Source organism: Acomys russatus, chromosome 26 (assembly GCF_903995435.1).
Source record: "Acomys russatus chromosome 26, mAcoRus1.1, whole genome shotgun sequence".
In the NCBI taxonomy this organism is placed as follows: Eukaryota; Metazoa; Chordata; class Mammalia; order Rodentia; family Muridae; genus Acomys; species Acomys russatus.
The window spans coordinates 31661865-31688991 of NC_067162.1; the positions used below are offsets into that span (position 1 = coordinate 31661865).

At 48.2% G+C, this 27127-nt stretch overlaps 4 protein-coding genes across 7 annotated transcripts in view; 1 reads left to right on the forward strand and 3 right to left on the reverse strand.

The window, feature by feature from the left end:
• Nucleotides 1-573: 573 nt before the first annotated feature.
• On the reverse strand, nucleotides 574-11158 carry Cog8 (component of oligomeric golgi complex 8). Of its 3 annotated transcripts, XM_051169262.1 has the most exons (6): nucleotides 10720-11158; nucleotides 8365-8572; nucleotides 6831-7658; nucleotides 5772-5940; nucleotides 2321-2497; nucleotides 574-731 (listed from the first exon to the last, which is right to left on the reverse strand). In XM_051169262.1, exons 1-6 carry the CDS (start codon nucleotides 11112-11114, stop codon nucleotides 574-576), a joined length of 1935 nt encoding a protein of 644 aa, XP_051025219.1. In that variant the 5' UTR covers nucleotides 11115-11158. The 3 variants fall into 3 exon arrangements, with proteins under 3 accessions (XP_051025219.1, XP_051025218.1, XP_051025220.1); XM_051169263.1 differs by lacking the exon at nucleotides 574-731 and having other exon boundaries at nucleotides 2201-2536; XM_051169261.1 differs by lacking the exons at nucleotides 2321-2497; nucleotides 5772-5940; nucleotides 6831-7658; nucleotides 8365-8572; nucleotides 10720-11158 and adding an exon at nucleotides 1404-2164.
• Nucleotides 11159-11361: 203 nt separating this feature from the next.
• Nip7 (nucleolar pre-rRNA processing protein NIP7) lies at nucleotides 11362-13456 on the forward strand. Its single transcript, XM_051169264.1, has 5 exons — nucleotides 11362-11452; nucleotides 11558-11644; nucleotides 11739-11877; nucleotides 12608-12748; nucleotides 12934-13456. The coding sequence occupies exons 1-5, from the start codon at nucleotides 11397-11399 to the stop codon at nucleotides 13051-13053; spliced, it is 543 nt and encodes a 180-aa protein (XP_051025221.1). The 5' UTR covers nucleotides 11362-11396; the 3' UTR covers nucleotides 13054-13456.
• A 2269-nt stretch (nucleotides 13457-15725) lies between these two features.
• On the reverse strand, nucleotides 15726-22083 carry Tmed6 (transmembrane p24 trafficking protein 6). Its single transcript, XM_051168826.1, has 4 exons — nucleotides 21812-22083; nucleotides 19460-19586; nucleotides 18980-19128; nucleotides 15726-16086 (listed from the first exon to the last, which is right to left on the reverse strand). The coding sequence occupies exons 1-4, from the start codon at nucleotides 22058-22060 to the stop codon at nucleotides 15856-15858; spliced, it is 756 nt and encodes a 251-aa protein (XP_051024783.1). The 5' UTR covers nucleotides 22061-22083; the 3' UTR covers nucleotides 15726-15855.
• A 3028-nt stretch (nucleotides 22084-25111) lies between these two features.
• Nucleotides 25112-27127, reverse strand: part of Terf2 (telomeric repeat binding factor 2) — a 29550-nt gene continuing 27534 nt past the window's right edge. For both annotated transcript variants that reach the window (XM_051168703.1, XM_051168704.1), the window contains one exon: nucleotides 25112-25354. In XM_051168703.1, the coding sequence (XP_051024660.1) occupies nucleotides 25196-25354 (159 nt within the window). In that variant the 3' untranslated portion in view covers nucleotides 25112-25195. The remainder of the gene's footprint in view (nucleotides 25355-27127) is intronic.

Sequence of the window (27127 nt, forward strand, 5' to 3'; positions counted from 1 at the left end):
GGGACAGGCAGATCTCTGAGTTCAAGGCTAGCCTGGTCTACAGACTGCAAAGGCTACACAGAGAAACCCCCATCTCGAAAAACCAAAACAAAGCTTTGAAATATCTGGACTACCTTATTATAAGCATTGGCTGTGGCGGTAGAATATGTGTGTCTCACACAGGTAGTAGCACACATCTTTAATCCCAGGATGAGTTCCAGGACACCCAAGGCCACACAGAATCCTGTCTTAAAAACAAGCCGCCCCCCATAACAAACCGAAAACAACAACAAAAAAGTGTGTGTGTCTCATGAAGCCATTTGTGCTAAGAATGTTTACCTGCCCACTTTCTCCACATGAAACTATGAGGAAACGCCCACTCCTCCAACGGTGTTTTTCTACTCCTGTTGTAACCGTATTCTTTCAAGCCTGACTTCAGGACAAGCATGCCTAGCACCTTCATGTCAGCCCAGCACACACTGGCAGTCCACTGTTCACTATCAAATGGAACCAAGTTGAAGCCCAAAAAGATGTGCCCATCTGAACCTGCATGCCGGTTTCCAGACTCTCTCTCAAGCAGGAGGGAGGGCAGCTTCAGTCATTCACCTCCATCCAGTGGATGTTAGTAAATGTCCCACTGTCCATTTTGTCAATGAACAAACAGCCCTGCAAGTGGTCCATCTCGTGCTGGATGATTCGGGCCGTCCACCCACTTGCTGACCACACCACGGGCTCTCCTCTTGGGTCCAGTCCTGCAAAGGAAGCCACAGGCTGGCTGGAGGGAGGCTTTGTTGAATTCGTGCTCAACCTCCTGTGCCTATTTCCCGCCCTGGCTATACTTATTTATATCCTATCTACAGGGGCAACATCCACGAGTGAATGTGGACAACAGCCCTTATCCCTCCTAGAAAGGATGACTCCACTTCGTCCAGTGGCAACTTTTTTAGTCAACCTGATTCCCAGCCCTCCTATAGGGCAAAGATAACAAGTCCTTGCTGAGGCACTTCCCTCCTCAACGCCTCTCAGGTGCTGTTTATCAAGATATTTCAGCTTGGCACAGCAGCAAATAACCACATTCCTTAAAACAACGTGGACGATAGACACAAAATGGCTTGTTGTCTGGGTAAGGCTGGGTCCCACTTTCTTACACAAGCCTACCATGACAGATACACTAGGAAAATCGTGTGTGCAGACACATGCATATAGAAATCTATATATCTACCTATGAGAGAGGGTATAGACAAGACTCGTTATCTAAGGAGTCTCCCCGGTTGACACCCTGCGCCCCATCTAAGAGGTTCTGCACTGCTCTTCAAGAGTCCCGTCTGTCAGCCCTGAGTTCCGTGCGCTCCCGGGTCCCGCTGTGTTTGCGCTGTCCCCGGCTGGGGAGTGCACGGGAACCCCGCCACCCCCGTCCCCTGTACCTGAGATCTGCACAGCCTGGAAGCGAGGGACACAAGCCAGAAAACCGGCGACACTCTCGCAGCCCTCGGAGAAGATGACCAAGCGGCTGTCCAGCACCCTCAGGCTGGGGTTTACCAGCACGCGAAGCGGGAAGGGTTCCATCTGACGCAGCTCGCGCAGGCGCGGCGAGAAGGCACGGAAGAGCGTGTCCGGGAACTCGAGCGCAATCACTTGCAGCGGCACCCCCAGCTGCGGCGCACTCAGGCCCACACAGCGGCGCCGCCGCATCACCTGCACCAGCCGCCTCACTAGCCGCTGCAGCTCGGGCCCCGCCAGCTGCTCAGGTTCCACCGGGGCCGCCACGGTGCGCAGCACCGGGTCCCCGACCTGGCACACGCGCGTGTATGGCGGCTGCGGCGCGCCACACACCATGTACCTTAGGTACCTCCAGTAGGAGCGCGTGCGTGCGGGGCCCTCAAGGCCGGCCGACGAGCTGCAGCTCTGCGCCCTGCTCAGCGGGACCCGCGCGGCTAGCAGCAGCCCGCCCAGCAACCCCATGGCGCCGAAACCACCACGTCCGGTCCTCCCGCTAGCGCTAGGATCGCCGGGAAGCGTAGTTCCGCGCAACTTCCGGGCACCCATCATGACAGCAGCCAGGTGGCAACAGTAGACTGGCTTTATTAAAGTGCTCACAGTGCCCCGTGTTCTCCAACGCAAACCAGTCTCAGCCTCCACACAAGCGGCGACCTTCGCTCTCCAGATGACGCCGGCCGCGCTGTGCCTTCAGGGCTGCTCCCCAGCCTGGGTAGACGGCACACTGCCTATGTCTCCTCACTGGGTGGGTTGGCAGGCACTGACTCCCCCTCCACTGGCGGTTCCCCTGGTTCTCCCTTCTCTGACCCGCCCTCAGGGGCCGCTGAAGTAACAGGCTCCAAATTGGGCTGCTCCGCAGGAAGCTCTGGAGCTGGGGCCACGAGGTCTGGCACTAGCTCCTGGTCATCTAGAGAGAAGACCATCTCTCGCTTAGGAAGGATAAAGGCAAGAGGCTCCTGGATGACGCTGATGTTGACATGTCCAAGGTTTCCATACTTGGAGAGCTGGGAGGGTGAAATGCCTGACCCAACAGTAGGAAAAACGAAATAGAAAAACGTTAGTAAGTTCAATGCAGAGATCACAGAGGGGAAAAACAATCTTGAGTAAAAAGCTAACGCAACTACATATTCCAACACAGCAAGAGCATCTTTACTTTCTGGGTTTGTTTGTGTGTCGTGCCCCCCACCCCCACCCCGTCCCAAGGTCTATGTCCTGGCTGTGCTGGAACTCACTAGGTAGACCAAGCTGGACTCATGGAGATCCGCTTGCCTCTGTCTCCCAAGTGCTGGGATTAATGTGCGCCACTAAAGCCTGGCTAAAAGCATCTTTGTAACAGGGAAAGACAGGTAAACTGGAGCCCCACAGTAAGGCTGGGTTAACAGAGGCAGGAGACAGTAAGTACTAGAGTCCAGGAGCACACCCAAGAGAAAGAGGCCTAGGCCAGACGCAGCACAGCTACCCTTACCTAAGGTCATTGCTGACCCAGTGCCTGAGGGTAGCTGTGCCTCCCCTCACCCCACTCCATAAGAGATCTAGAACTAAGGGGAAAATACATGTCAATTTTGAGACAGGGTTTCTCTGTGTACCCTTGGCTGTCCTGAAACTTGCTTTGTAGACCAAGCTGGCCTCAAACTCACAGAGATGTGTCTGCTTCTGCCTTCCTGAGTGCTGGGATTACAGGCATCGATCACCCCACCCAGCTTGCTTTTTTAGTTTTATTACTTTGTTTGTTTTTTGAGATGAGGTCTCTCTATATCGCCCAGGCTGTGCTGGAACTTACTATATAAACCAGGTTGTTCTGGAACTCACAGAAATCCACCCGCCTCTGTGTCTCAAGTGTTGGGATTAACGGCCTGTGACACGAAGCCCAGGGAGAATTTTTTTGTTTTGTTTTTCGAGACAGGGTCTCTCTGTGTAGCCTTGCTATCCTAGACTCACTTGTAGACCATGCTGGCCTTGAACTCAGCAATCTGCCTGCCTCTGCCTCCCGAGTGCTGGGATTAAAAGTATGGTCCACCATGAAGAAAAATATATATATATTTTTTTTTGGTTTTTTGAGACAGGGTTTCTCTGTGTAGCCTTGGCCGTCCTGGACTCACTTTGTAGACCAGGCTGGCCTCGAACTCACAGTGATCCGCCTGCCTCTGCCTCCCGAGTGCTGGGATTAAAGGCGTGCGCCACCACGCCCGGCTAAGAAAAATATTTTTAAAAACTACTTCTTTGTCAAGCCTAGCGGCAAAACATCTATAATCCCAGTACTTAGGAAGTTGATGCAGGCCGACCAGAAGGAGTTCAAAGTCATGTTCCAATATACAGTAAGGTCTGCCTAGGCTACATCAGACTTTTGTCTAAAAACAAAAACTAAAACATACTATGTAGGGCCTGGAGAGATGGCTCAGAGGTTAAGAGCACTGGTTGAAGCCAGGCATGGTGGCACATGCCTTTAATCTCAGGTTAAAGGCACTAATTGCTCCTCCAGTGGTCCTGAGTTCAATTCCTAGCAACCACATGGTGGCTCACAACCATCTATGATGATATCTGGTGCCCTCTTCTGACTTGCTGGCTCACATGCAGGCAGAATACTGTATATATAAATAAATCTCTTAAAAAAAAAAGTGGGGGTAGAGCTGGGTGTGGTGGTACTCGCCTTTAATCCCAGCACTCAGAAGGCAAAGGCAGGTGGACTCCTGTCTCCAAAACCCAAAAGAGCAACAAACAATAATAAAGTTTGTTAAAAACAAACAAACAAAATAAACAGAACTAGATGCTGTGGTACATGCCTTTGATCCCAGCACTGGAGAGACAAAGGGAGATAGACCTCTGAGTTCCAGGCCAGACTGGGCTACATAGACCCTGTAGTGGAAGTTTTGGTGTCTTTAAAAACTCAGTTCTGTGGTGGCGCATGCCTGTAACCCCAACACCCAGGGAGGCAGAGGCAGGTAGATCTCTGTGAATTCAAAGCCAGCCTGGTCTACAAAGTGAGTCCAGGACAGCCAAGGCTACAAAGAGAAGCCCTGTCTCCAAAAACAAACAAACAAACCAAAAAATGGGGCTGGAGAGATGGCTCCAAGGTTAAGAGCACTGGTTGTTCTTCCAAAGGACCTAGGTTCAATATCAGCATCCACAAGACAGCTCACAACTGTCTATAATTCCAGTTCCAAAGGCTCTGACACCCTCACACTGACATGCAAACACACATGCAGGCACAATATCAATGTAAATGGTAAGGTAAGGTAAATATACTTTTTTTTTTGGTTTTTTGAGACAGGGTTTCTCTGTGTAGCCTTGGCCATCCTGGACTCACTTTGTAGACCAGGCTGGCCTCGAACTCACAGCGATCTGCCTGCCTCTGCCTCCCAAGTGCTGGGATTAAAGGCGTGTGCCACCACGTCCGGCTGGTAAATATACTTTAAAAAAAAAAAAAAAAAAAAAACCAGCAAAAAAACTCACTTATGAGAAATCTAAAAGTGCTTTTGTTTTGATCCCAGGTGTGAGATATGAGGCTGATTCAGATTGTCCACAGCAGCAAACTATTTGCCTCGTGTGGGCGCTGAGAGGGGCTCTTTGCCAGTGGCAGAGAGTTTAATTCTGAGGACTCTGGAGAAGGAATAAATGCCAGAGCCAAGAAACAGACAAGGGGCTCCAGGAAAGAAAGCTTATGCTCTCCTCAGCTCCTCCTGGTTGCTGTTGATGCAATTTTTCAAGAAGCTAGAGATATCTTGAAATGAGGATTGGATTTGCCCTGAAGAAACCAACAACCCTAGCCAGCAGGAAGTAGCTAAGGAGAACTCTGCCCCCTTTCCAGTCTAACCTTCCTTCTCTCCTACCTGGTGTTGGCATGTTGGAAGGATTTGGTGGGCTGGAGAGATGGCTCAGTGGTTAAGAGCACTGACTGCTCTTCCAGAGGTCCTGAGTTCAATTCCCAGGAACCACATGGTGGCTCACAACCATTTATAATGTGATATAATGTGCACTGTATAGATAATAAATAAATTAATTTAAAAAAAAAAGGAATGGGGTAGAGGAGGAAGAAATATAAGGAGCCACAAATAAAACAGAGTTAAAAAAAATAGCGCCTACAGACCCTGTAACAATAAAAGATAAAAAATAAATAAATAAATCATTGGGTGTTGGTGGCACACACCTTTAATCCCAGCACTCAGGGGGGTAGAGGCAGGTAGATCTCAAGTTCAAGGTCAGCCTGGTCTATAGAGTGAGTTCCAGGATAGCCAAGGGTACAAGAGAAACCCTGTTTTGAAAAACAAAAACAAACAAAAATCTTTCTTTTCTCTTACCTAAAGTCTGGGCTATCTGAGCTGGTGGGAAAAGGACTTGAAGACAGCGGTTCAGGTAAGGAACAAGGTCTTCCAGGAAGGCAGTACAGAACTGGACAAAGGTCTCCTGCTCCCCGCTGCTGAACGCAGCCTCCTCAGCACGATGGAATGCCAAGATTGTTTTGGTTACCTACAGGACAAGAATGCCGTTGATCACAGAGGGAATCTGCCGCTGCTGACTTTATGTGACAGCACAAACCTGCAGCATGAAGCCAGGTAGTGGTGACACACACCCTGTCACCTCAGCACTCAGGAGGCAGAGGCAGCTAGCTCTTCAGAGACCATGCTGGCTTACAGATGGAGTTCTAGCACAGCCAAGGCTACACAGAGAAACCCTATCTTGAAAGGGGGGGGGGGGAAGGAGAGAGGGAGGAGGGAAGGGAGGAAGGGAGGTTATTCATTTCAAACAGTATGTCTCATTGCTATCTTGTTCAAATTCAACACTGTGCTCAATAGACACAATTGTGCCATTTCACTGGTGGATTTACGACCCAACATGTTATATTCTGGCATGGGTTCCAGTTCCAGTACAGGAGTATCATGAAAAAATACAAGAGAGATGCTCTCCTGCTGGTTTGAAGAAGAAACCAGCATGCTGTGAGCAGCCTGTGGCAGATGGCCTCTAAGAATGGCACCTGACACCTGAATGAGCTTCTTCAGGAGCTCTAACTCCAGCAGGTGCCTGGACCCAGCTGACACCCTGAATACAGCCTGTGAGACCCTGAGCACAGGACCCAGACACTGCCCCTGGATTCCTGGCTCACAGATACACACTAGCTGATGTATCTGTTTTAAGTTTGGCATGGCGCAACAGACTAAGCATGCTGAGTGAGTGGCACTGGCACTCTACTTCATAGCTTCTTCCAGGATCATCCCCACAAACAGTGCGCTACCAGACAAACCTGTAAGATGGCACTATCCCCCCAAAGTCAGCAGGCGCCACAGTTACATGGACTGGTTTCATACAATCACCTGGGTGGCTGTTACCAAGAGCAGCCCAAAATAGTACAAAGTCCTCACCTTGGCAAGCGCATCCTCCAAGGCTCCAGTCACATCCTGTGCTAGGGCCACTGGGCAGCAGAGACGAAGATCATTGAAAGCAACCAAAATGTTGTTGAGGAAGCAGGCAAGGGGTGGGAAGTCTAAGAGCACCATTGGTGGTTGCAGCGTCCCCGGCTGTGTGGCTGGTACTGCAGCAGGCATGTTACTGCTGCCCAGAATGGCTGCAGCTGAGATGAGGGTGTAGGAAGTCATCTCATCCTGGAATTTCTCCACTGCTTCCTCAACTGCTTTCTGGAAAGTGTTGATTGCCACCCTCTGGAAAACAGGAGCCAACTGGCCCCGGAAATCAGCCCCTACCCGGCTAAAGGATAGCCCAAAGTACATGCACTGGCCTAGCAGAGAGTCCAAGCGGCCACCAATACCCCGGTAAAGGTCGGTCTCTAGCACCTGCAGGAACTGTGCGATTTTCTGCAGCACCCAGCCATGGAAGATGGCACCCTCATTCACAGTGTACTGGCCCACGGCAGGTGGTAGCAAGGGGTCCTCATCAGAGAAGATGGCACGGTACTGGGTGATGATATCAAAGAGGTGGACCCGGCAGGCCTCGACGGTTTTTGTGATATGGAAATAAGGATCGTCATTAGGGATGGCAGTCAGGATGGAGCGAAGCCAAGCATCCCGGGCCTGAAGGAACTTCACCCTCAGCTCAGCCTCAGTGAAGACATCCATGCGCCGAAGATAGCCAATAACACGCAGGCAGGCAGGGAGCTGGATGTTGGTCCTCAGCTGCTGGATCAGCTGGCTCAGCATCAGCTGCATGGACTGGCGCACTTCATTCACAATGCCCTGACAACAGACAGTGAGGCCTGACACTGAGAAAGTCCTTTGCAACCCAGCCTATTAACCCTGGACACGGGAAGCCAGCACACTTACGGCTTCACTGAGGCGTAAAGTGGTTTCTAAAGCTGACACCTGAAGGTTACAGAGATCCGCCTGCACAGCTAGCTGTCTTGCTCAAAAGTCCTTCGAGGCTTTCCTGGCAGCGCTAGCAGAGCAGCGCTCTCATACCCCTCTACCCGAGCCCCTCATTTCATTCATTTGTTTTCGAGACAGAGTCTCATAGCAAGCTCACCTCAAAGTCACTAAGTAGCTAATGACGGCCTTGAACTCCTGATTAACCCTCCTGTCTCTACCTTCCGAGTACTAGGTTTACAGACATACCCCACCATGCCTGCCAGGCTTTCTCTGGCTTATTTCTTCAGACATTTACCAATATCTGTGATATTATTTACCAATTACCAGACATTCACTAGAATAGAAACTTCATAAAAGCCATGGCCTTGAATGCTTTGTCCACATGGTATTCCCAGTACTTAAGTCAGTGTCAGAAACATAGGTAATACGACCTTTGAATGAGTGAGTGAACATCTTACCTGGGTGACAGAAATGAATATAAAATATGCAAAGGAATCTACTTAAAAGTTTAGTCACAATCACAAAACTAACAACTACAGGACCATCAGCTTGAGGGCCCTCCAGGCAAGCTGGCTACCTGGATAACAGGGATGGACGAGTATTTCCTTTCCAGTCGCCGTACATAGGCTGCGAGCTCCAGGGCCTCTTCATAATAGCTGTTTCGGACGCAGGTATCCATAAGCTGGGGAATCTCTAAAATCTCCAGGATTTCTGTGTGCCGGTTCAGAGTCAGGGTGTTCATCCGGCGATTGGAGCTGATCTCCTCCGCCTCCTTCACAAACTTCCTAGAACCAACCATGAAAATGTGTTTCCTCACTGTTCTGCACACTAGTTGTTACCAAGCACGTGCTGGACACTGGGCTAGATGGTTTACCTGGTTTGTTTGGAATCGTCACACAGGGCTATGTGGTGGAATACACCCTTGATCCCAGCCTCCAGAGGCAGAGGCAGAGATGAGCCCATGGCTATCTATCTAGTTCTACACATGAGTTTCACACCCGCAGGATACACAGTGATACTCTGCCTCAAACAAAATCCTCTCTTCAAACCTAAACTCCTATTACACTTGATGAAATTTTTTAAAAAATGATTTACTTATTTTATTTGCATTGGTATTTTGCCTGCATGTGTGTCTGTGAGAGGGCATCAGATCCCCTGGAACTGGAGTTAAGACAGTTGTGAGCTGCCATGTGGTGCTGGAAACTGAACTCAGGACCTCTGGAAGCGCAGCTAGTGTTCTAAACCGCTGACCCATCTCTCCAGCCCTTAAGGAAACGTTGTTTGGTTTGGGGTTTTTTGTCTGTTTGTTTGTTTGTCTGTTTGTTTTTGAGTCAGGGTTTCTCTGTGTATCCCTGGCTGTACTGGAACACTCTCTGTAGACCGGGCTAGCCTCCAACTCACAGAGATCCACCTGCCTCTGCCTTCCAAGTGCTAGGATTAAAGGCCACCAATGTCCAGCCAGATGACATATATGAAGTAAACAGACTTGACACAAAGTAAATGTATGAAGTAAACTAACCCCTTGCCAGCTATTAGAGGCTGCAGAGGTGGCTCAGCCATCACTGTTCTTGCAGGAACCTAGGTTCATGTCCCAACACACGTATCTAGTGGCTCATAACCACCTAGAACTTTTCTGGCCTCAGTATGGTACATAGACATACAGGCAGGCAAAATACTCAAATACTTTTTTTTTTTTTTCCAAGACAGGGTTTCTCTGTTATCTTGGCTGTCCTGGACTTGCTTTGTAGACCAGGCTGGCCTCAAACTCACAGCGATCCGCCTGCCTCTGCCTCCCGAGTGCTGAGTCATATATATTATTAATAGCTATTAATATTTTTCTAAGGGAGCACTAGCAAGCCTACAAGCCACATTCTTTTTTGTTGTTGTTGTTTTGTTTTTTTGGTTTTTCGAGACAGGGTTTCTCTGTGTATCTATCCTGGACTCCCTTTGTAGACCAGGCTCGCCTGGATCTCAGAGATCTGCCTGCTTCTGCCTGCTGGGCTTAAAGGTGTGCACACTATGCCCGGCTACAATCCACACTCTTGTCCTGAGGCCCCTCAGTTCTTTTATGGTAAATGCTGCTGTTTAACCTTCCTTATCCCAGTTAAAGTTTCTCCACTTCTCTATAGTAATCACAGAAACTGGCTTTATGAAGCCCTGAACCTCTTTTCCTGCATAGAGGGTATAAAACCTGTCTTAAATATCAAAGTCTCTAAAGAAAAACTGAACTTAACTCATATACGGCTGGATCGGCTGGACAGCACAAATAAGGGTATTAAATTGAGGACCTAGGAAGACAATATAGCTCAGAGAGGAAACGCTTTTTGGCCACCTATAATCCCCAAGTAAGATTTCCTCATCAGCTTCCTATCAGTGGAAGTTTTGAAACACAGTCTCCAGCCCGAGCCGCTGTATATACATAATTAGAAAGGCACGTATATATTAAGCTGACATTTATATAGTGTTAACTATGTCGGACCCAATGAATTGCCTTACTTAGATTTTTGTTTGGTTTATCTTGGTACAAGTCACTTGTAGCTCAGGCTAGCCTTGAACTCAATATTCCTCAGACTAGGATGACGGCCTTGCAATTCAAGTGCTGGGACCACATGCTTGTGTCAACAAGACTGGCTGTATTTTTATTATTACTTAAGACAACAGCCCATGAGGAAGTAAGTGGTGGGCTCCTGGCTTCCAGTCCTGACTTGGAAACCCTTACTAGCTGTGTTCTTGGACAAGTGACTTCCCTTCGACTTCCTCGTCCGGAAAACAGCAAAGACGATACATACCTAGATGGCAGCTGGGAAATTTAAGTGGATTATTAAGGCGATCAGGGGAGAGCCCTGCGCGCTGCGCCTGGCTCAGCTAGTGTGTCTAGGGCATCCCGCCGGTTACAGGGAGGGGCCTCTGAGCAGCATCAGCCCAGGCGCACCTGCAGCTCTGCTGAAAGCCGGGCAAACGGTCGAGCAGGTGCCCGAGGGACGCCTCCACGTCGCCAAAGAGACGGTGGATGCGCTCGGTGCACTCGGCGCCGCGAATGAACGTCTTGTAATTGGCGAAGGCCAGGTCGCGCGTCTGCTGCAGCAGCTGGGCCCGCTCCTCCGCCAAACGCTCGGGCTCCCGTCGCAGCCGGTCCAGCCCTGAGCCGCTCAACTCCCGGAGGTAGCGGCCCACGTCAGGTTTCTCACGCCATTGGGCCTCGGGGAAGCGGTCACGGAACAGCGACGCCAGGAGTCCTTCATCTTCCACCTCCCCTAGCGCAGCTGCCGTGGCTGTCGTCGTAGCCGAAGCAGTAGTGGGGGACTGGAGAGAGAGAGCAGCCGCCATTTTCCCACAGCACCGTCACTTCCTCCCCAGGCCTTGTGAGGGCGCTGGTTTCGCGCCTGGAACCGGAAACAATTGGGAAGCATTTCCTGTTTCTATGGTTTCTTACCTAGCCAGCTTCCTGGCCGCAAAGGTCCTCCAAGGTAGGTGGCGCGAGCACAAAGAACACGTGGAATTGGGATAGAGAGGCGCGCTTTGATGTTGCCAGAAGGGGGAGTGGCGATAAGGTGTCTTCCGCTTCCGGCTCTAGACACGAGGTTCTCGGGAGCCAAGGTAGCGGGGAAAATGAGGCCTTTGACTGAAGAAGAGACTCGGGTAATGTTTGAGAAGATTGCGAAATAGTAAGAACCTGAGAGGCGGATGAGGGACGGGCGTGCGGGGAATGGGGACGGAGCACTGGGGCGGGACGGTTCCGGCGCGGCGTCCATTCTTCTTTTTGCCCTCAGCATCGGGGAGAATCTACAGCTCCTGGTGGACAGGCCGGACGGCACCTACTGCTTCCGGCTGCACAACGACCGAGTGTACTATGTGAGGTGAGGTGGCGCTTGGTGCTCACCCTCTTACAGGGCTGGAGGCTTGTGGCCGTCAGTGGCCGTCACCAGGTACCTTCCTCCCCCGCCCCTGTAGTGAAATGATCCTGAAGCTGGCCGCCAACATCTCCGGGGATAAGCTAGTGTCACTGGGGACGTGTTTCGGAAAGTTTACCAAGACCCACAAGTTCCGGTTGCACGTTACAGCTCTTGATTACCTTGCACCCTATGCCAAGGTATGTGGGGCCCGATCTCTCCGTTTTGCCCTCGGGGATGAAGTCAAGGGTGACGGCCAGGTCAGAATTCCAGTTGTTTATCTTTATGAGTGCTCTGCCTGCATGTCCACCTGCGGGCCAGAAGAGGGCATCGGATCTCATTCTAGATGGTGGTGAGGCATCCTGTGGGTGCTGGGAATTGAACTCAGGACCTCAACCGCTGAGCCATCATCTCTCCATCAAGTTTCTGACAGTGTCAGCACAAGGAGATGTTTACAGGTATTGCTGCTTGGACATGGTTAGGTGGAAATGGCCCTGAGAGTGCCATGGAGTCACAGTGTCACCTGGATGTTAGCAAGGAGATACAGGTGGCTGTGGTAAATAAGGATGATCCTGGGGTCCAGAAAAAATGTTCAACTGTCTGTTAAGTAAATTGCTTGTAGTGTTGAGGTAAGAACTGAGGAAGGGCTGGGCACGGTGGTGCACTCGGGAGGCAGAGGCAGACTGATCGCTGTGAGTTCGAGGCCAGCCTGGTCTACAAAGCAAGTCCAGGACAGCCAAGGCTACACAGAAGAAAAAGGGAAAAAAAAAAAAAGAATTGAGAAAGGAACTCCATGGCGAAAGCTCAAAAGATCAGAGTCAAAACAATTTAAAGGGACATGCCTGCCTGTCTCCCCCACCTCCCCTTAAACACAAAGCGGCTTCTAACCTACCTACAGGGCTATAACTAGCACTTTTGTCTCTCTTCCAGTATAAGGTGTGGATAAAGCCTGGAGCAGAGCAGTCCTTCCTGTATGGAAACCACGTGTTGAAATCCGGTCTGGGCCGAATCACTGAAAACACTTGTCAGTACCAGGGCGTAGTGGTTTACTCCATGGCAGACATTCCTCTCGTAAGTGGAGTGGTGGCCAGCCCAGATACCAAGTGCCTGCTGAAAAGGATGCGGTTTTAGTCTGTGAGACTTAGCTTCTTAGTGCCCGTTAAATCTCCTCAAAGAGAGAGCTGTTTTAGCATAGTGTTGGTTTCCTTTTTCTTTTTTGTAAGTGGGTGAATTAGTGTCTGTTCATTCGATTCCAGGGTTTTGGAGTAGCTGCAAAGTCTACCCAAGACTGCAGAAAAGTGGACCCCATGGCAATTGTGGTGTTTCATCAAGCGGACATTGGAGAATACATCCGGCATGAAGAAACATTGACTTAGATGGCCCTCCTAAGAACATTTTGCTGTGTGAGATGACTTAGCTTTGGTTCCTGTGTGTGCAGACATCATCCTGTTAAGTTTGGATAACCCTGAGATGTGCCAGTTGGATTCTTACTCAACAGAAATGGCCCAGAAACAGGGTTTCAGGCCAGGAGAGGCAAAAGCAGGTGGATCACAAGTGTAAGGCCCTCTGACAACTTGGCAAGTTCAAGGCTAGCCTGGGCTACATAGTGAACCTCTTTCTCAAAAACCTAAAACAAAGGCTGGGTGCACCCCTTTAATCCCAGGCAGAGGGGGGTGGATCTCTTATGAGCTCGAGGCCAACCTGGTCTACAAAAGTCCAAGATAGCCAGCCAGGACTGCACACAGAAACCCCGTCTCGAAAAAACAAACGAACAAAAATCCTAAACAAACAAAACCCTGCCAAATGTTTGTGTGAGTAAATAGAGTTTCTATTCTGTGTCTGCATCGTCTTTTATTTGAATCAGAAGACTTGTTCTGAGAAACTTGGGTTACTGCACTGAGGACGGTAATTTATTGTTATCTGTGATAACACTGTTTTCTAGGCTCCTGATAGCACAGTGGACTTTCTATTTTTGTTAATATTATTTAGGATGGAAACAGGTATATAAGGATCATAGGCCATGCGTGTGCTTTTACAGATGGAATTTAATAAAAACAAAAGATGCAACTCAGCTGTCTTTGTGGTAAGTGGTGTATGGAGTCAAAGAATCTGTACTCAAGCCTCAATTCTGCCCCTTGCTAGCTGTGTGGCACTGGACAAAGTACTCTGCACAGACAAGCTTCGTTTTTCTTTTTCCTTTCGAGAAAAGGTTGCTCTTGTATAGCTCTGACTGTCCTGTCCTCACTTTGTAGACCAGGCTGGCCTTGAACTCACCAAGCACCTGCCTCTGCCTCCTAAGTGCAGGGATTACAGTGCACCACCACTGCCTGGTTTATTTTGTTTGTTAAAAGGGAAAGGAAAAAAAAAAACTGCTGAGTACGGTAGTCCACACCTTTAATCCCAGCACTGGGGAGGCAGAGGCAGATGGAGCTCTGGATTTGAGGCCAGCCAAACCTGGTCTACATTAGCAGATCCTGGTCAGCTCAAAAAACAAATTCAAGCCCCACAAAACTGAAAGACCTCTAATCATCAGTGTAATGATTGTAAAGCATCCAGCATGGGATCTGGCAAATAGGTGTGAAATGGGCTTTTTGGGGGGGAGAAGGGGGTTTTTGTTTGTTTTTTGAGACAGGGTTTCTCTGTGTACCCTTGGCTGTCCTGGACTCACTTTGTAGACCAGGCTGGCCTTGAACTCACAAAGATCTGCCTGTCTCTACTTCCCAAGTGCTGGGATTAACCACCCCCGGCTGAAAAAACAGAATTTTTGAGTCTGTATTTCTCGTGTGTGTATGTGTGTGTTTGTGTGTTTTGTCTACATGTATGTGTGTACCATGACATGGAGGCCTGAAGAGGATCTTGATTTCCCTGGAACTGCAGTTAAAGATGTATGTTACACCGGGTGTGGTGGTGCTCGCCTTTAATCACAGAGGCAGGCGGATCACTGAGTTCGAGGCCAGCCTGTTCTACAAAGCAAGTCCAAGACAGCCGAGGCTGCAGAGAAACCCTGTCTCGAAAATCAAACAAACAAACAAAAGATGTATGTTAACTCAGTGTGGAAGCGCAAGCCTTTGATCCCAGCTCACAACCATCTATAATGAGACCTGGTGCCGTCTTCTGGCCTGCAGGCTCACTTGCAAGCAGAGTACTGTATAATAAATCTTAAAAAAAAAACTATCAAGTTGACCTTGTCTCATTGTTTTCAACTTTTCCTTTAGAGTTTTCTAACTTATTTTGAGATGTGGTCCTGAACTGGCTGAGGCAGACTGCTGGAGTCCAGGCCACCACTGTGACTTACGTGATGCTAGGGGTCAGAGCCAAAGCAAGTACTGTCACGTGAGCCAACCTCAGGACCCCTTCCAGGGTGCTCTGTTAACTGAAGTGGAATTAGTGAAGGTTAAAAGACAGCTATATAAAGAACAGTACTTGAGGCTGGGGATGGTGGTACATGCCTTGCCAGCAGTGGGAGGCAGAGGCAAATGAATCTCTTGAGTTTGAGGCCTGCTAGGTCAACACAGCACGTTCTAGGCCCATCAAGGCTATATATTGAAACCCTGTCTCAAAACGAAACGTGGTTTTCAGTGTTTTTTTTTTGGGGGGGTGGATTAAAAAAAAAGATTAAGTATACAGTGTTTTGCTTGCGTGTGCACCTGCACACCAGAAGTGGGTACTAGATCTCGTAGATGGTTGTGAGCCACCATATGGTTGCTGGGAATTGAACTCAAGACGTTTGGAAGAGTAGGCAGTATTCTTAACCTCTGAGCCATCTCTCCAGCTCCAAAAGATGGTTTTTGGTTTTGGGTTTTTTTGGTTGGTTGGTTGGGTTTTGTTTGTTTTGTTCTGTTTTTAGTTTTTCTAGACAGGGTTTCTCTGTGTGTAGCCCTGGCTGTCCTGGAATCACTGTGTAGACCAAGCTGGCCTTGAACTCACAGAGATCCACCTGCCTCTGCCTCCGGAGTGCTGGGATTAAAGGCTTGTGCCACCACTGCCGCCTGGCCAAAAAGTGGTATTTTAGTTTAAGCACTTAATACATATTTTAGAATAATCTGCATCGGAACTCACTTTTCATCATTGCTATTTGCCTTTATTGATGAACACAAAAGAAAAAGGATTTAAATTGACTTTCCCCCCACAACTTTATAAAGCTGATTTTGTCACAGCTTTGACTAAGATGCTATACGTTAGCATCTTGGCTTCTTGGCATCAGCAGTTGAGGCAGTGAAAAGACGTTTCAAGAAGCAGAGCTGGAGGAGCCCAGAGATAACAATGGTGAGGCTCTGGGCTGCGGACCACCAGTTCACATAGGTGCAGTTGGACTGGAGAAGGAAAAAGTCAGCTACCTTCCTCATCCTGGCAAAGTTGTAGAAGCGCCACATGTGGAAAACATTGTTCTGCACCTTCTGTGTACTGTCCTGTGGGAAGAAGGAGAGCTGCTCTGGCTGCAGTTTGGGTCTCACCTGCACCGAGCTAAGTTGCTAAGTCATGTCACCCATGATTCTGAGTCACACAGTGCCATAGCAGTTGATAATGAATGGTACTTTGGCTGTATTTGAAAAGAGTAGTTGGGAGGTATGGGTGGGCGCTTGGATGGACCTCAGTAGTAACGATAGCCCAGTATCCACCCTAAACACAACAGCCTTGCACATTCGAGGTGATCACTCTTCCTAAAGTAGCTCAGTGTGTAGCCAGGGAAGACTCTGAATTCCTCATCTATTCCATTGAGGTTATACGTGTAAGCCACTATCAGAGCATTCTAGAAACTCTAGATAATTCTATTCTCCCATTGGCTAAGGCTGATGGAATTTGTCTCAAAGAACTTTTGGCCAGAAAATATCAGGAATGTTTGTCATAAATAAAAAAAAAGAAAAAAAGATATTTAATTTGGTTTATGGTTTGTTTGCTTGTTTTTTAGTTTTTTTTCAAGACAGGGTTTCTCTGTGTAGCCTTGGCTGTCTTGGACTTGCTTTGTAGACCAGGCTGGCCTCGAACTCACAACGATCCACCTGCCTCTGCCTCCTGAGTGCTGGGATTAAAGGTGTGCACCACCACGCCTGGCTGGGTGGGTTGTTTGTTTTGTTTTGTTTTGTTTTTCCCCCTGAGACAGGGTTTCTCTGTGTGTAGCCCTGGCTGTCTTGGAACTCTGTAGACCAGGCTGGCCTCTAACTCAGAGATCCACTTGCCTCTACCTCCCGAATGCTGGGACCAAATGTGTGCACCACTACCACCACCAGCAACATACTGTGCATGCAAGAAATGGAGGTACAGGCTCTTGTGAGCTGCCTGACATGGGTGTTTAAAATTGAACCCCAGTTGTCTTGGAAGAGGAGAGTGCTGGTTTGTTTTTGTTTGGTTGGTTTGGTTTTTTGGTTTTTCAAGACAAGGTTTCTTGGTGTAACAGCTCTGGCTGTACTGGAACTAGCTCTGTAATTCAGGCTGGCCTCAAACTCATGGAGATCTGCCTGCCTCTGCCTCCCAAGGGCTGGGATTAAAGGCGTGTGCCACCACACCCGGCTGAGGAGAGTGCTCTTAACTGCAGAACCAGCCCTTAATTTTTATGCTTTTATTGCAAATTTTATTTATATAGCAATTTATTGGCTTTTCCAATAACAAGAATACTTAAATGTAACTCAAAGCAGGAGACATTACTTCACACGCATTAGGATGGATTGAAATTAGAATCTTCATAGCTGTGGAAAGGCTTTCTCCACTGTGGGAAAACTACCAGGTTCATCACAAAGCTTGTTTGCAAGTATTGCCAGCGGCACTGGTAGCCAAAACGTAGAAACTCGAATGCAGTCAGCTGGTGAGTGGATACTTAAAACTGCACTCACAGTAAGATGTTCAACTATAAAAAAGGACCAAGGACCAGCCAGCAGGACACAAGCACACTATATAAACTAGAAGTGATGGCTAGGCCGTGTAACCTCAGCACTCAAACTGAGGCGAGAAGGTTGCTACAAAGTCAAGGCCAGTCTGAGCTACAAGAGTATAAGACCCTGTTGTTGGGGGATGATCTGATGTATTTTGATGCTAATTACTGCTTGCTGTCTCTGTGACCCAACTTTTGCCTAATAAAAAGCCATCCCACCTGGGCAGGGCAGGAGATAGGTGGGGGTAGGAGAGAGAAAGGAATTGTGGGAAGAAGAAGGACCACCATGAGAAAGGAGAGAGACCTGAAGTAAAGAGAGGAAGGTCACCATGGGTTCGATGGAGGAGAAGCACATGGCCAGCGTGGATGGAGAATCCGGCCCAGATGAAGAACACTAGTATTTGAGATTATGGATGGGAGGTAGCTGGAGAGAAGTTATTAGAAGCAGATGGCATGAGATTGAGGCAGGGATCCCATGCCTGAGGCCCTACTGTGGAAGGTAGTTTAGAGGATTGATATCTGCCCTGCCCCAGGTAATCTAAGGCTATTTTAAAATATAACAAGTGTCTGTGTCTTGATTGATTGTTAGCCAGGCCTACAGATAATACTGATAATACATGTAATTTAAAAAACAATACCCCGTTTGCTTGTTTGTTGGTTTTTTGTTTTGTATTTTGTATTTTGAGACAGTTTCTCTGTGTAGCCTTGGCTGTCCTGAACTCCCTTTGTAGACCAGGCTGCCTCTGCCTCTGCCTCCTGAGTGCTGGGATTAAAGGCGTGCACCACCACGCCCTGCTGTAAGACCCTGTTTTAAAAAAATAGAGTCAGGGGATCTCTGTGTGTTTGAGGCCAACCTGGTCTACCAAGCGAGTTCCAGGATGTCCAGGGCTACACAGAGAAACCATCTAGGAAAAAAAAAAAAATCATGCTGAGCATGGTGGCCTTTAATCTCCGCTCTCAAAAGGCAGACAGGTGGATCTCTGTGAGTTCAAGGCCAGTCTGGTCAACATAACGAATTTGGGCCAGCCAAGGCTACATAGTAAGACCTTGTCTCGAACAAACAAAACCTACGCATTGTGAAAGCAGCTACCGTATAAATCCACATGTATGATTCCAAGAGAAAACATATAGGGACAGTACAACAGTGATTCTAGAATTGGGAGATGCTGGAGGGACCGGGCAGGGGGCAGGGCAGTCAGGGATTTATAGTTTCCCTTGGGGACAGACTGTTCTGCTTCAGGTACTAAGAGAAGCTACACAACTTTGTGTGAATGCATGTTACAAACAGGCAGAGGGCTAGACGGACCTGTTAGCCATTGTTTGGCCTGGCCTTGGCCCCAAGAGGGCGCTCCGTGCCGCATAATGATGAGCTCAGCTCTTCTATCACTCCTCCTCCCTCATTCAGGCTGCACCCTCAACAACACCAACCCCAGTACCTCGATGGCATCCAGAGTATCGTTCAGCTGTTTCCTTTGATTCTGCTTATGATCCATCTCAGGCCCCTCATAGAAGACCCCGAAGTTGAGATACACTTGGATGGAACTGAAGCGATTGTGCTCGTTCTTTAGACAAAGCTGATAGAAACCTGTGGGAATTCCTGCATCTCATTACCACACCTTCTTCTGTGCCCCACCCTGTCTTACAGCTCCCCTAGACACAGCTGTTATCCAGTTGTTTATTATTGTTGTTGTTGTTGTTATTATCATTAATTTTGGTGTTTCGAGACAGGGTTTCTCTGTGTAACCCTGGCTGTACTGCAACTGACTCTATAGACCAGGCTGGCCTCGATATCAGAGATCCACTTAACCCTGCCTCTCGAGTGCTAGGATTAAAGGCAAACACCACCACCTACAGGCCCTTATTTCTCAATTTCATAGAAATTCATGATTATCACAGCCCTGGAGATGAATACACACCTGTCTCTTGTGTAGCGAAGTTAATCTGGCCCCGAACATCCTGGGACGTGTCAATGAGGAAACCCTGTGGAGTATGTGCAGTGGCAGCAATGTGGCGATCACTTGATATCCCAAGAGTGCGTTGAACCTTCCATCACCATTAACAAAGAGAGAGAGAGAAAGGTCCCTTTTTCATCAAACACCAGCAAGGTGGTAAGACTGACAGACCCACAGTCAGCAGCAGCTCTGTCTGACAATACCACCCACCTCAGAACTAACATGACTTTTTAGTTGCCACCATAACAGTGCTGTGGGGTACCACATCAATGCTGAGCATTCTGCAGTGTCACATACAGAATGTAGGATAGAGTCACCTCAAATGCTAGCAGTTCCCCTGCTGAGGAAGAAGGCAGGTCTTCCGCCACACAGGTATGGTTAAGCTCCCTGGGATGTTTGCTGCTTGAGAGTCCCCTGGCAAGGCAAGCAGCACTCCATGGACACTTTGTCCACAGTAAGCCCAATAGTAACTCTGGTCTAATACAACACAGACTGTAAAAGACTGGCAAATTGCCAGACTGTGGTAGTGCACACCTATAATCCCAGCATTCTAGGAGGCAGAGGCAGGCAGATCTCTGTGAGTTCAAAGCCAGCCTGGTCTAGAGTGAGTTCCAGGATAGCCAGGGCTACACAGAGAAACCCTGTCTTGAAAAACAAAAACAGACTGGTAAGTTAATTTAAAATAGATACCAAGTTACAGTTCTGTGGAGTCTAAGCAATATAGTTTACTAATATGTAAATCAAAATGAGAAAGTCATGGCTGGGTGTAATGGCACACACTTTGGTTTTGTTGTTGTTTTTAGACAGGGTCTCTCTGTATAGCCTTGGCTGTCCTGGACTTGCTTTGTAGACCAGGCTGGCCTCGAACTCCCAGCGATCTGCCTGCCTCTGCCTCCCGAGTGCTGGGATGACAGGCGCGATGGCCCAGCCATGGCACACACTTGTGAAGAACACAGACCTTTCAAGTTCTGACCCAGCGAGGCCTCTGTATTACGATCTTGTCTCAAGAGGGTTCTAAGGTAAGAACAGAGGACAAGGCCACAACTCAGTTGGTAGAGCACTTGCCAGGCGTGCACAAAATCCTGGCTTTCATCCCCATGCCCGTCAACTAGGGAATGCTGGTGTGTACCTGCAGTCTTAGCATTTGGAAGGTGGAGGCAAGATCTTCAGTTCAGAGTCATCCTTGGCTGTATCTCAAATTTGAGGCCAGTATCTGGGCTACATGAGACTCTGTCTCCCCCAACAGTACCCACAGCCTAAAAAGAACAAACATAAGGACCTACAGTTTTAATATTAAGCTTAGAATTCTTGGTGGCGTAAGCCCCTTTGGGTGTACTTGCCCAAGGCATAGGTACCTTCCAAAAAGAAACAGTAGACAAACTGTGAGTTGGTTAGTCTGCAGTTTGCTAGGACTAATAAAAGCAGGAGAGTTGACATTGCTCCCACTCCATTAACTGAAATGGTTTCATTAGAAATATATTATGAAAGCCGGGAGTGGAGGCCCACACCTTTAATCCCAGCACTCGAGAGGTAGAGGCAGGCCTGGTCTACAAAGTGAAAGTGAGTCCAGGTCAGCCAAGGCTATACAGAGAAACCCTACCTCCAGGGGCGGGGGGGGGGGGGAGCAGGGTTTGAGGGGGGAGAATATATATAATGTCCCCCGCAGAATATATATAATGTAACTTCCTTTCTTCTTTTCTTTTTTTAAGATTCATTTACTTATTATTATTATACAGTGCCCTGCCTGTGTGTATATCTGTAGGCCAGAAGGGAGCATCAGATCACATTGTAGATGGTTGTGAGTCACCATGTGGTTGCTGGGAATTGAACTCAGGACCTCTGGAAGACCAGTCAGTGCTCTTAACCTCTGAGCCATCTCTCCAGCCCTTCTTTTTTTTTTTTTCAAGACAAGGTTTGTGTACTCCTGGATATCCTTAAACTCACTCTGTAGACCAGGCTGGCCTTGGACTCAGAGATCCCCCTGCCTCTGCCTCACAAGTGCTGGAACTAAAGGTATGTGTCACCATGCCTCACAATTATGTGACTATTAGCAGGTATTTTCTTTCCTGTCACCTCAAATGAGAGGAAAGGTGAAGATTGCTTCTCCTGAAGAAGCGTGGCTTTATCCCTTGCATTTGAACACAGTCTGTAGCTTCCGGTTCTAGCAAACCCATATGCTCTAGCCAGCCACCTCTCATGTAGAGATGCCCTCAACTGAAGGTCCATATGTTACACAAGTGGCAGTCACGGCATCACAGATAACCAGACTTTGGCTTTATCACTTAACAACATCTATGGCCAGAGGCCTACACACACCTCATAGCTGAAGTAGAAGTAACCCATCTGGTCAGCAAATTGCCAGAAACATTCTGTGTCTCCTGGATGGATCACGATGGCAAAGTCATGTCGGTCAGCTCCACGGAAGAGTGGCTGGTTCTCAGAGCCAAGTTGGGGCTCAGTCTCCTGGCTCTTAGAAGTCACCAGGCTCAGAGCCACAAGCCCAGCCACAAGGAGCAAGGGGGACATGCTGCCTTCTGTGGGTTCTCCTGCAGGTGAGCTGCTCATAGCCCTGTGGAAAGGAGGTCCTACAAGCATCTGGCTAATCATTAACGCCCACAAGGAGCAGTTAGGACCAACGCCAGGGCCATGGAAGATATTCTGCAATACAGGTGCCATGTACCACCCTCCTCCCCTGTTGGCTTACAGAAAGGTTTTGCTTTCACCTCAAGAAAGTAGCTTGCCAGATCTAGTTAATGGGTCCTAGAAAAGTACTTTATCATGAGAGCTTTCCATCCATTCTTTGTGCTGTTTTCTCAGTTCTTGCCTCTTGTAGATTAAATATGTGGCAAGTTAATTTATAGCCATTGTGCACACTGACAAAAAGCTGCCCAAATGCTAGGTGCTACTTCCTTTTTATTCAACACCAGGGCAGCACCTGGCCAACAGATTCTGTGGCCTAGAGAAAAGCACAGCACATACAATTAAGTTTTTGAGACTGGGTCTCTCGGTCCTGTAACTCGCTTTGCATACCAGGCTGGCCTGCCTCTGGTTCAAGATGAATGCTCACTGCCTGCTGCAATGCCTTCCTGCCAGATGGATTCCTTAGCCCTCTAGAATCGTAAGCCAAAGAAACTCTTCTACACGTTGCCTTTGTCATGGTGTTTTACGGCAACAGAACATTAACAAACTTTTTTTTTTTTTTTTTTTTTTTTGGTTTTTCGAGAAAGGGTTTCTCTGTGTAGCCTTGACTGTCCTGGACTCACTTTGTAGTCCAGGTTGGCCTTGAACTCACAGCGATCTGCCTGCCTCTGCCTCCCAAGTGCTGGGATTAAAGGCATGCGCCACCACGCCCAGCTTAGCGAACAAATCTTTTAAAAACAACTAACAGAGCTGGGGATGGTGGCGCACATCTTTAACTCCAGCACTCGGGAGGCAGTGGCAGGCGGATCTCCCTGTGAGGTTGATGCCAGCCAGTCTGGTCTACAAAGCAAGTTCCAGAACAGCCAGGGCTGTTTACAGAGAAACCTTGTCTCAAAAAAGCAAACCAAACCAACCAACCCCCGCTCCCAAAAAACCCAAAACCAATTAACAGAGCTGGGACCTGTTGGCAGATCGCTGAGAGTTCCAGGCCAGCCTGGTCTATACAGCAAGTTTCAGGATCATCAGAGCTACATGAAGAAATCCTGTTTTCAAAAACCAAACCAGGGGCTGGAGAGATGGCTCAGAGGTTAAGAATGCTGCCTGTTCTTCCAAAGGCTTACAACCATCTATACTGAGATCTGGTGCTCTTTTCTGGCTGGCAGGTGTACACGCAGGCAGAGCACTGTATACATAATAAATCTTTTTTAAAAAAAGGAGGGAGAGAGAGATTAAAAGAAAAAACTAAATTTGTACTTGGGTTTTGTTTTGTTTTGTTTTTTTGAGACAGGGTTTTTCTCTGTGTAGCCTTGGCTATTCTGGACTTGCTTTGTAGACCAGGCTGGCCTTGAACTCAGAGATCCGCCTGCCTCTGCCTGAGTGCTGGGATGACAAGTGTGCCACACCACATCCAGATGTACTGGTATCTCAGAGTTCATCCCACCGGCTCCAAGCATCACAGTAGAGAACTTTCAGTTCTGATAAAGCCAGACAGTGCGGTCTCAACCCCTGGGAGGCCTGGTTGTTCTAGGGCAGTTTTTAAGGCAGGGAACCCGGGGCTACCTGTTTCCACAGGGTCATAGATACCTCCCAGTCAAGTCACACCACCAGCACAGTCCTAACATCACTTATGTTACAAGCAGCATCCGTAGAGAATTCTATAGTTCAGTAGGAAGCAAAACATGGTTGTTTCGGGAGCCCTGTGGAAACACAGCAAACGCTAACTAGGGTTTTTGCCTATTTAATTCATTAGTCTCACCCTCCTTCCTAGAAGGAGCCTTCTGCTCATGGGATCTGAGGGCAAGAAAGCAGAGCTCTAGTCAGGGCTGCAGGGAGGCTACAAGGAGCTGCAGCTTCAAGGCACATGAGCAGCTCCGGAGCTCACCTCCCTCCCGTGCAGGAGCAGCGCATGCCAGGCGTGGCTGACAGGTGCTAAAACTTCCACACATCTCTAAACTTGCCCTTCCCTCACTCAGTAGAGAGAAAGCAGGGGTTCTTCAGTCCCTAGATAAAGGGACAAACTGAGCATGTGTGGCAGGGCATCTGAGAACTACAAAGCAGGTGTTAAAGTCCTGCGGCCCCATCTGCGTCACGCCGCCCTGCAATGGAAGAGCTGGGGAACCTTGAGAGAAGCAAGACTTTAATGAAGAGCACAAGCAGGAACAAGTCATTCTCAAACCTTAAAAAAGATCACAGAAAACACTTCACTCAATTTTGTTTTGTTTGCTAAAAAGAGTCTTTAAGGGCGTCTGAGAGACAGCAAGCACAACACGGTACAAAAGGAGGACATGTCAGGTGTCGGCGCAAGGCATGAACAAAACACAACTAGGAAAATGTGGGAGCAACCGCTTCACAGAGGGTGGGTTACAAGTCCAGTATAAGGAAGGGCTCTGAGAAGGGGGTGGCAAGGGGTAGGGACTAAGCTCATCTACAGTCACCGCTTTACCAAAAACCACACTTATCCAGCCACATGAGCAGTGTGCAGAGTGGACCTGCTGTGTAGCTCAGCACCCATTAACAGTGGTGCCAAGGCAGGCAGGTCCAGGGTGATGGTGACGTCGGCTGAACAGTTTTAAAAGGACTCTGATTCCACAAGGACCAAACATCTCTCATCTGGGCTCAACACATGGAGTTCCTGTGCACTTGAGTCAGAGGGCAAAACTCCACGAGGATTATGTTCATTCCAGATAACACTCAGATTGTTGGTTATAACAGGTCACGGGGTCATAGGTGCTCCTAATGGATTCCATCATTTCTTAGAAGGTTCTATGAATTACTGGGGATTCAAATTAAAGCAAACCACTAAAGGGAAACGCTAATGACATTCCGGCACTGTACAAACTGTGTGCCTGTCGCCTCTGCCGCAGACATGGGGTAGACCTGGCTTTGCTTCTTAGCTCCATGATCTCCAATAACAGTGAAGGAGTGTACTGGGGACCTCCTTGTGCGGAAAGAGGTGGCCCAAAATTCTCCTGTCAGCCCAGCTTCTGAGGGAGATCACAGCATCAGGGACTGTTGTTCAGAACCATGCTCTTATGAATCCTGTGGAAATGGACGCCCTCTTCAGTTCATGCCAAGTTTTTTCATGGTCCGCCAGCGGTCTTTAATCATCACAGCTGTTCGGTTAATAAAGGGGTAACTCTTAGAAATGGCAACCCAGTTTCCTTCCCCATATTTCTGCACGCCAGCCTTCACCCACTCGCTTTCTTCTATGGTCCACTTCTGTAAAAGAAAACCAAACAACTTGTCAAAACTTGTTGCCGCTTAGCTCTTTCCCAACATACTGACCAAATCAAACTCAAAAATCCTCTGAGCATACTGTGAACCCAATAGCAGGGCTCACAGCATGTTACAAGCTGAGTATGGCGGCATGGCACGCCTTAATCCCAGCACTTGGGAGGCAGAGACAGGTAGATCTCTCTGCTGTTTCAAGGACATTCAGAGCTACATGGACAGATACAAAAACAATAAAACAAAGATAGTATAATTAGTAAGCACGACGGTCTCAATGTTCAGACATGTCATTCTTCATTGTTACCTGCTGTGCGGCTGCAGAGAGTGCTCGGGAGTTATGAGCACTCGCTGCTTTTGCAGAGGGCCCTGGTTTGGTTTCCTACACTTGCATGGTGGGTCACAATCATCTGTAAACTCTAGTTTAAGGAGCTCTGATGTCCTCTTCTGGCTTGCTTATTTATTTATTTATTTTATGTATATGAGTACACCTGCACACTGGAAGAGGGCTTTAGATGGTTTAGATGGTTGTGAGCCACCATGTGGTTGCTGGGAACTGAACTCAGGACCTCTGGAACAGTCAGTGCTCTTAACCGCTAAGCCATCTCTCCAGCCCCGCCTCTTTTGGCTTCTTGAGGCACCGTACACTCATAGTATAAAGACAAAATACTCACAGGAAAAAAACCAAAAAACTTAAAAGAAAAAAAAACAAGACAAAAAACAAAAAACAAAAAAACAAAACAAAACAAAAAAAAAAACAGGACTGGAAATCCAGGACAGTCAAGCCCACACAGAGAAGCCCTGTCTTGGAAAACAAACAAACGAAAACCCAACAACAACAACAAACCCAAAACCAAATCAAACAAACAAAAAACCAGGGCTAGAGAGATGGCTCAGTGGTTAAGAGCGCTGCCTGCTCCTCCAGAGATCCTGAGTTCAATTCCCAGCAACCATATGGTAGCTCATAACCATCTATAATGTGACCTGATGCCCTCTTCTGGCCTGCAGGTGTACACGCAGATAGAGTGCTGTATACATAATAATAAATAAATCTTTTTTTTTAATCTTTATTTAATGTACACTGATGTCCTGCCTGCATGTATGTATGCATGTCTGTGTGAGGGTGCCAGATCTCCTGGAACTGGAGTTACAGACAGTTGTGAGCTGTCATGTGGGTGCTGAGAATTGAACCCAGGTCCTTTGCAAGAACAGCCAGTGCTCTTAACCTCAGAGCCATCTCTCCAGCCCAATAAAAAATCTTTTAAACAAAACAAAACAAACAAACCTGAAACACTGAAACTTAAAAGTAAGGAAAGAAACTGGGCATGGTGGTACAAGCGGGTAATCCCAGCACTCGGAGGCAGAGGCAGGTGGATCTCTGTGAGTTCGACGTCAGCCTGGTCTACAAAGTGAGTCCAGGACAGACAAGGCTACACAGAGAGATCCTGTCTTGAAAAATCAAACAAAGAGAAGAAGTAAAAGGACTAGGGTGCAGCTCAGTGGCACAAGTGCTCACCAAGCAAGTGTGAGGCCAAAACCAAAGCAACAAAACCCAGTGTCTGAACTCAGGTGCGCTTTCACCAGGGCCATGGGTAACCCTTGCCTGAGAAGGGGGCATGCTTTAGCAGTTCTCACAGAGCTCACATCAGAAAAGAGTCTTAAGGGCTGGAGAGACGAGAAAGCAGTTAGGAGGGGGCAGTAGCTGCTGTCCTTCCACAATGCCTGGCTCCATTCCCAGCACCCACACGGCAGCGCACACCTGTT

Coding starts and splice junctions, on each gene's coding strand:
- Cog8 (XM_051169262.1), bottom strand. CDS start 11,114: ATGGCGGCTGCTCTCTCTCTCCAGTCCCCCACTACTGCTTCGGCTACG. Junction 5,941..6,830: donor TGGAGGATGCGCTTGCCAAG/GTGAGGACTTTG, acceptor CTTGTCCTGTAG/GTAACCAAAACAATCTTGGC. Junction 732..2,320: donor GCTTCCTGCGGAGCAGCCCA/ATTTGGAGCCTG, acceptor CTTCCTTTGCAG/GACTGGACCCAAGAGGAGAG.
- Nip7 (XM_051169264.1), top strand. CDS start 11,397: ATGAGGCCTTTGACTGAAGAAGAGACTCGGGTAATGTTTGAGAAGATT. Junction 11,645..11,738: donor GACCGAGTGTACTATGTGAG/GTGAGGTGGCGC, acceptor CCGCCCCTGTAG/TGAAATGATCCTGAAGCTGG. Junction 11,878..12,607: donor ACCTTGCACCCTATGCCAAG/GTATGTGGGGCC, acceptor TCTCTCTTCCAG/TATAAGGTGTGGATAAAGCC.
- Tmed6 (XM_051168826.1), bottom strand. CDS start 22,060: ATGAGCAGCTCACCTGCAGGAGAACCCACAGAAGGCAGCATGTCCCCC. Junction 19,129..19,459: donor CTTCGCTACACAAGAGACAG/GTGTGTATTCAT, acceptor GAATTCCCACAG/GTTTCTATCAGCTTTGTCTA. Junction 16,087..18,979: donor ATACTCTGGATGCCATCGAG/GTACTGGGGTTG, acceptor TTCTTCCCACAG/GACAGTACACAGAAGGTGCA.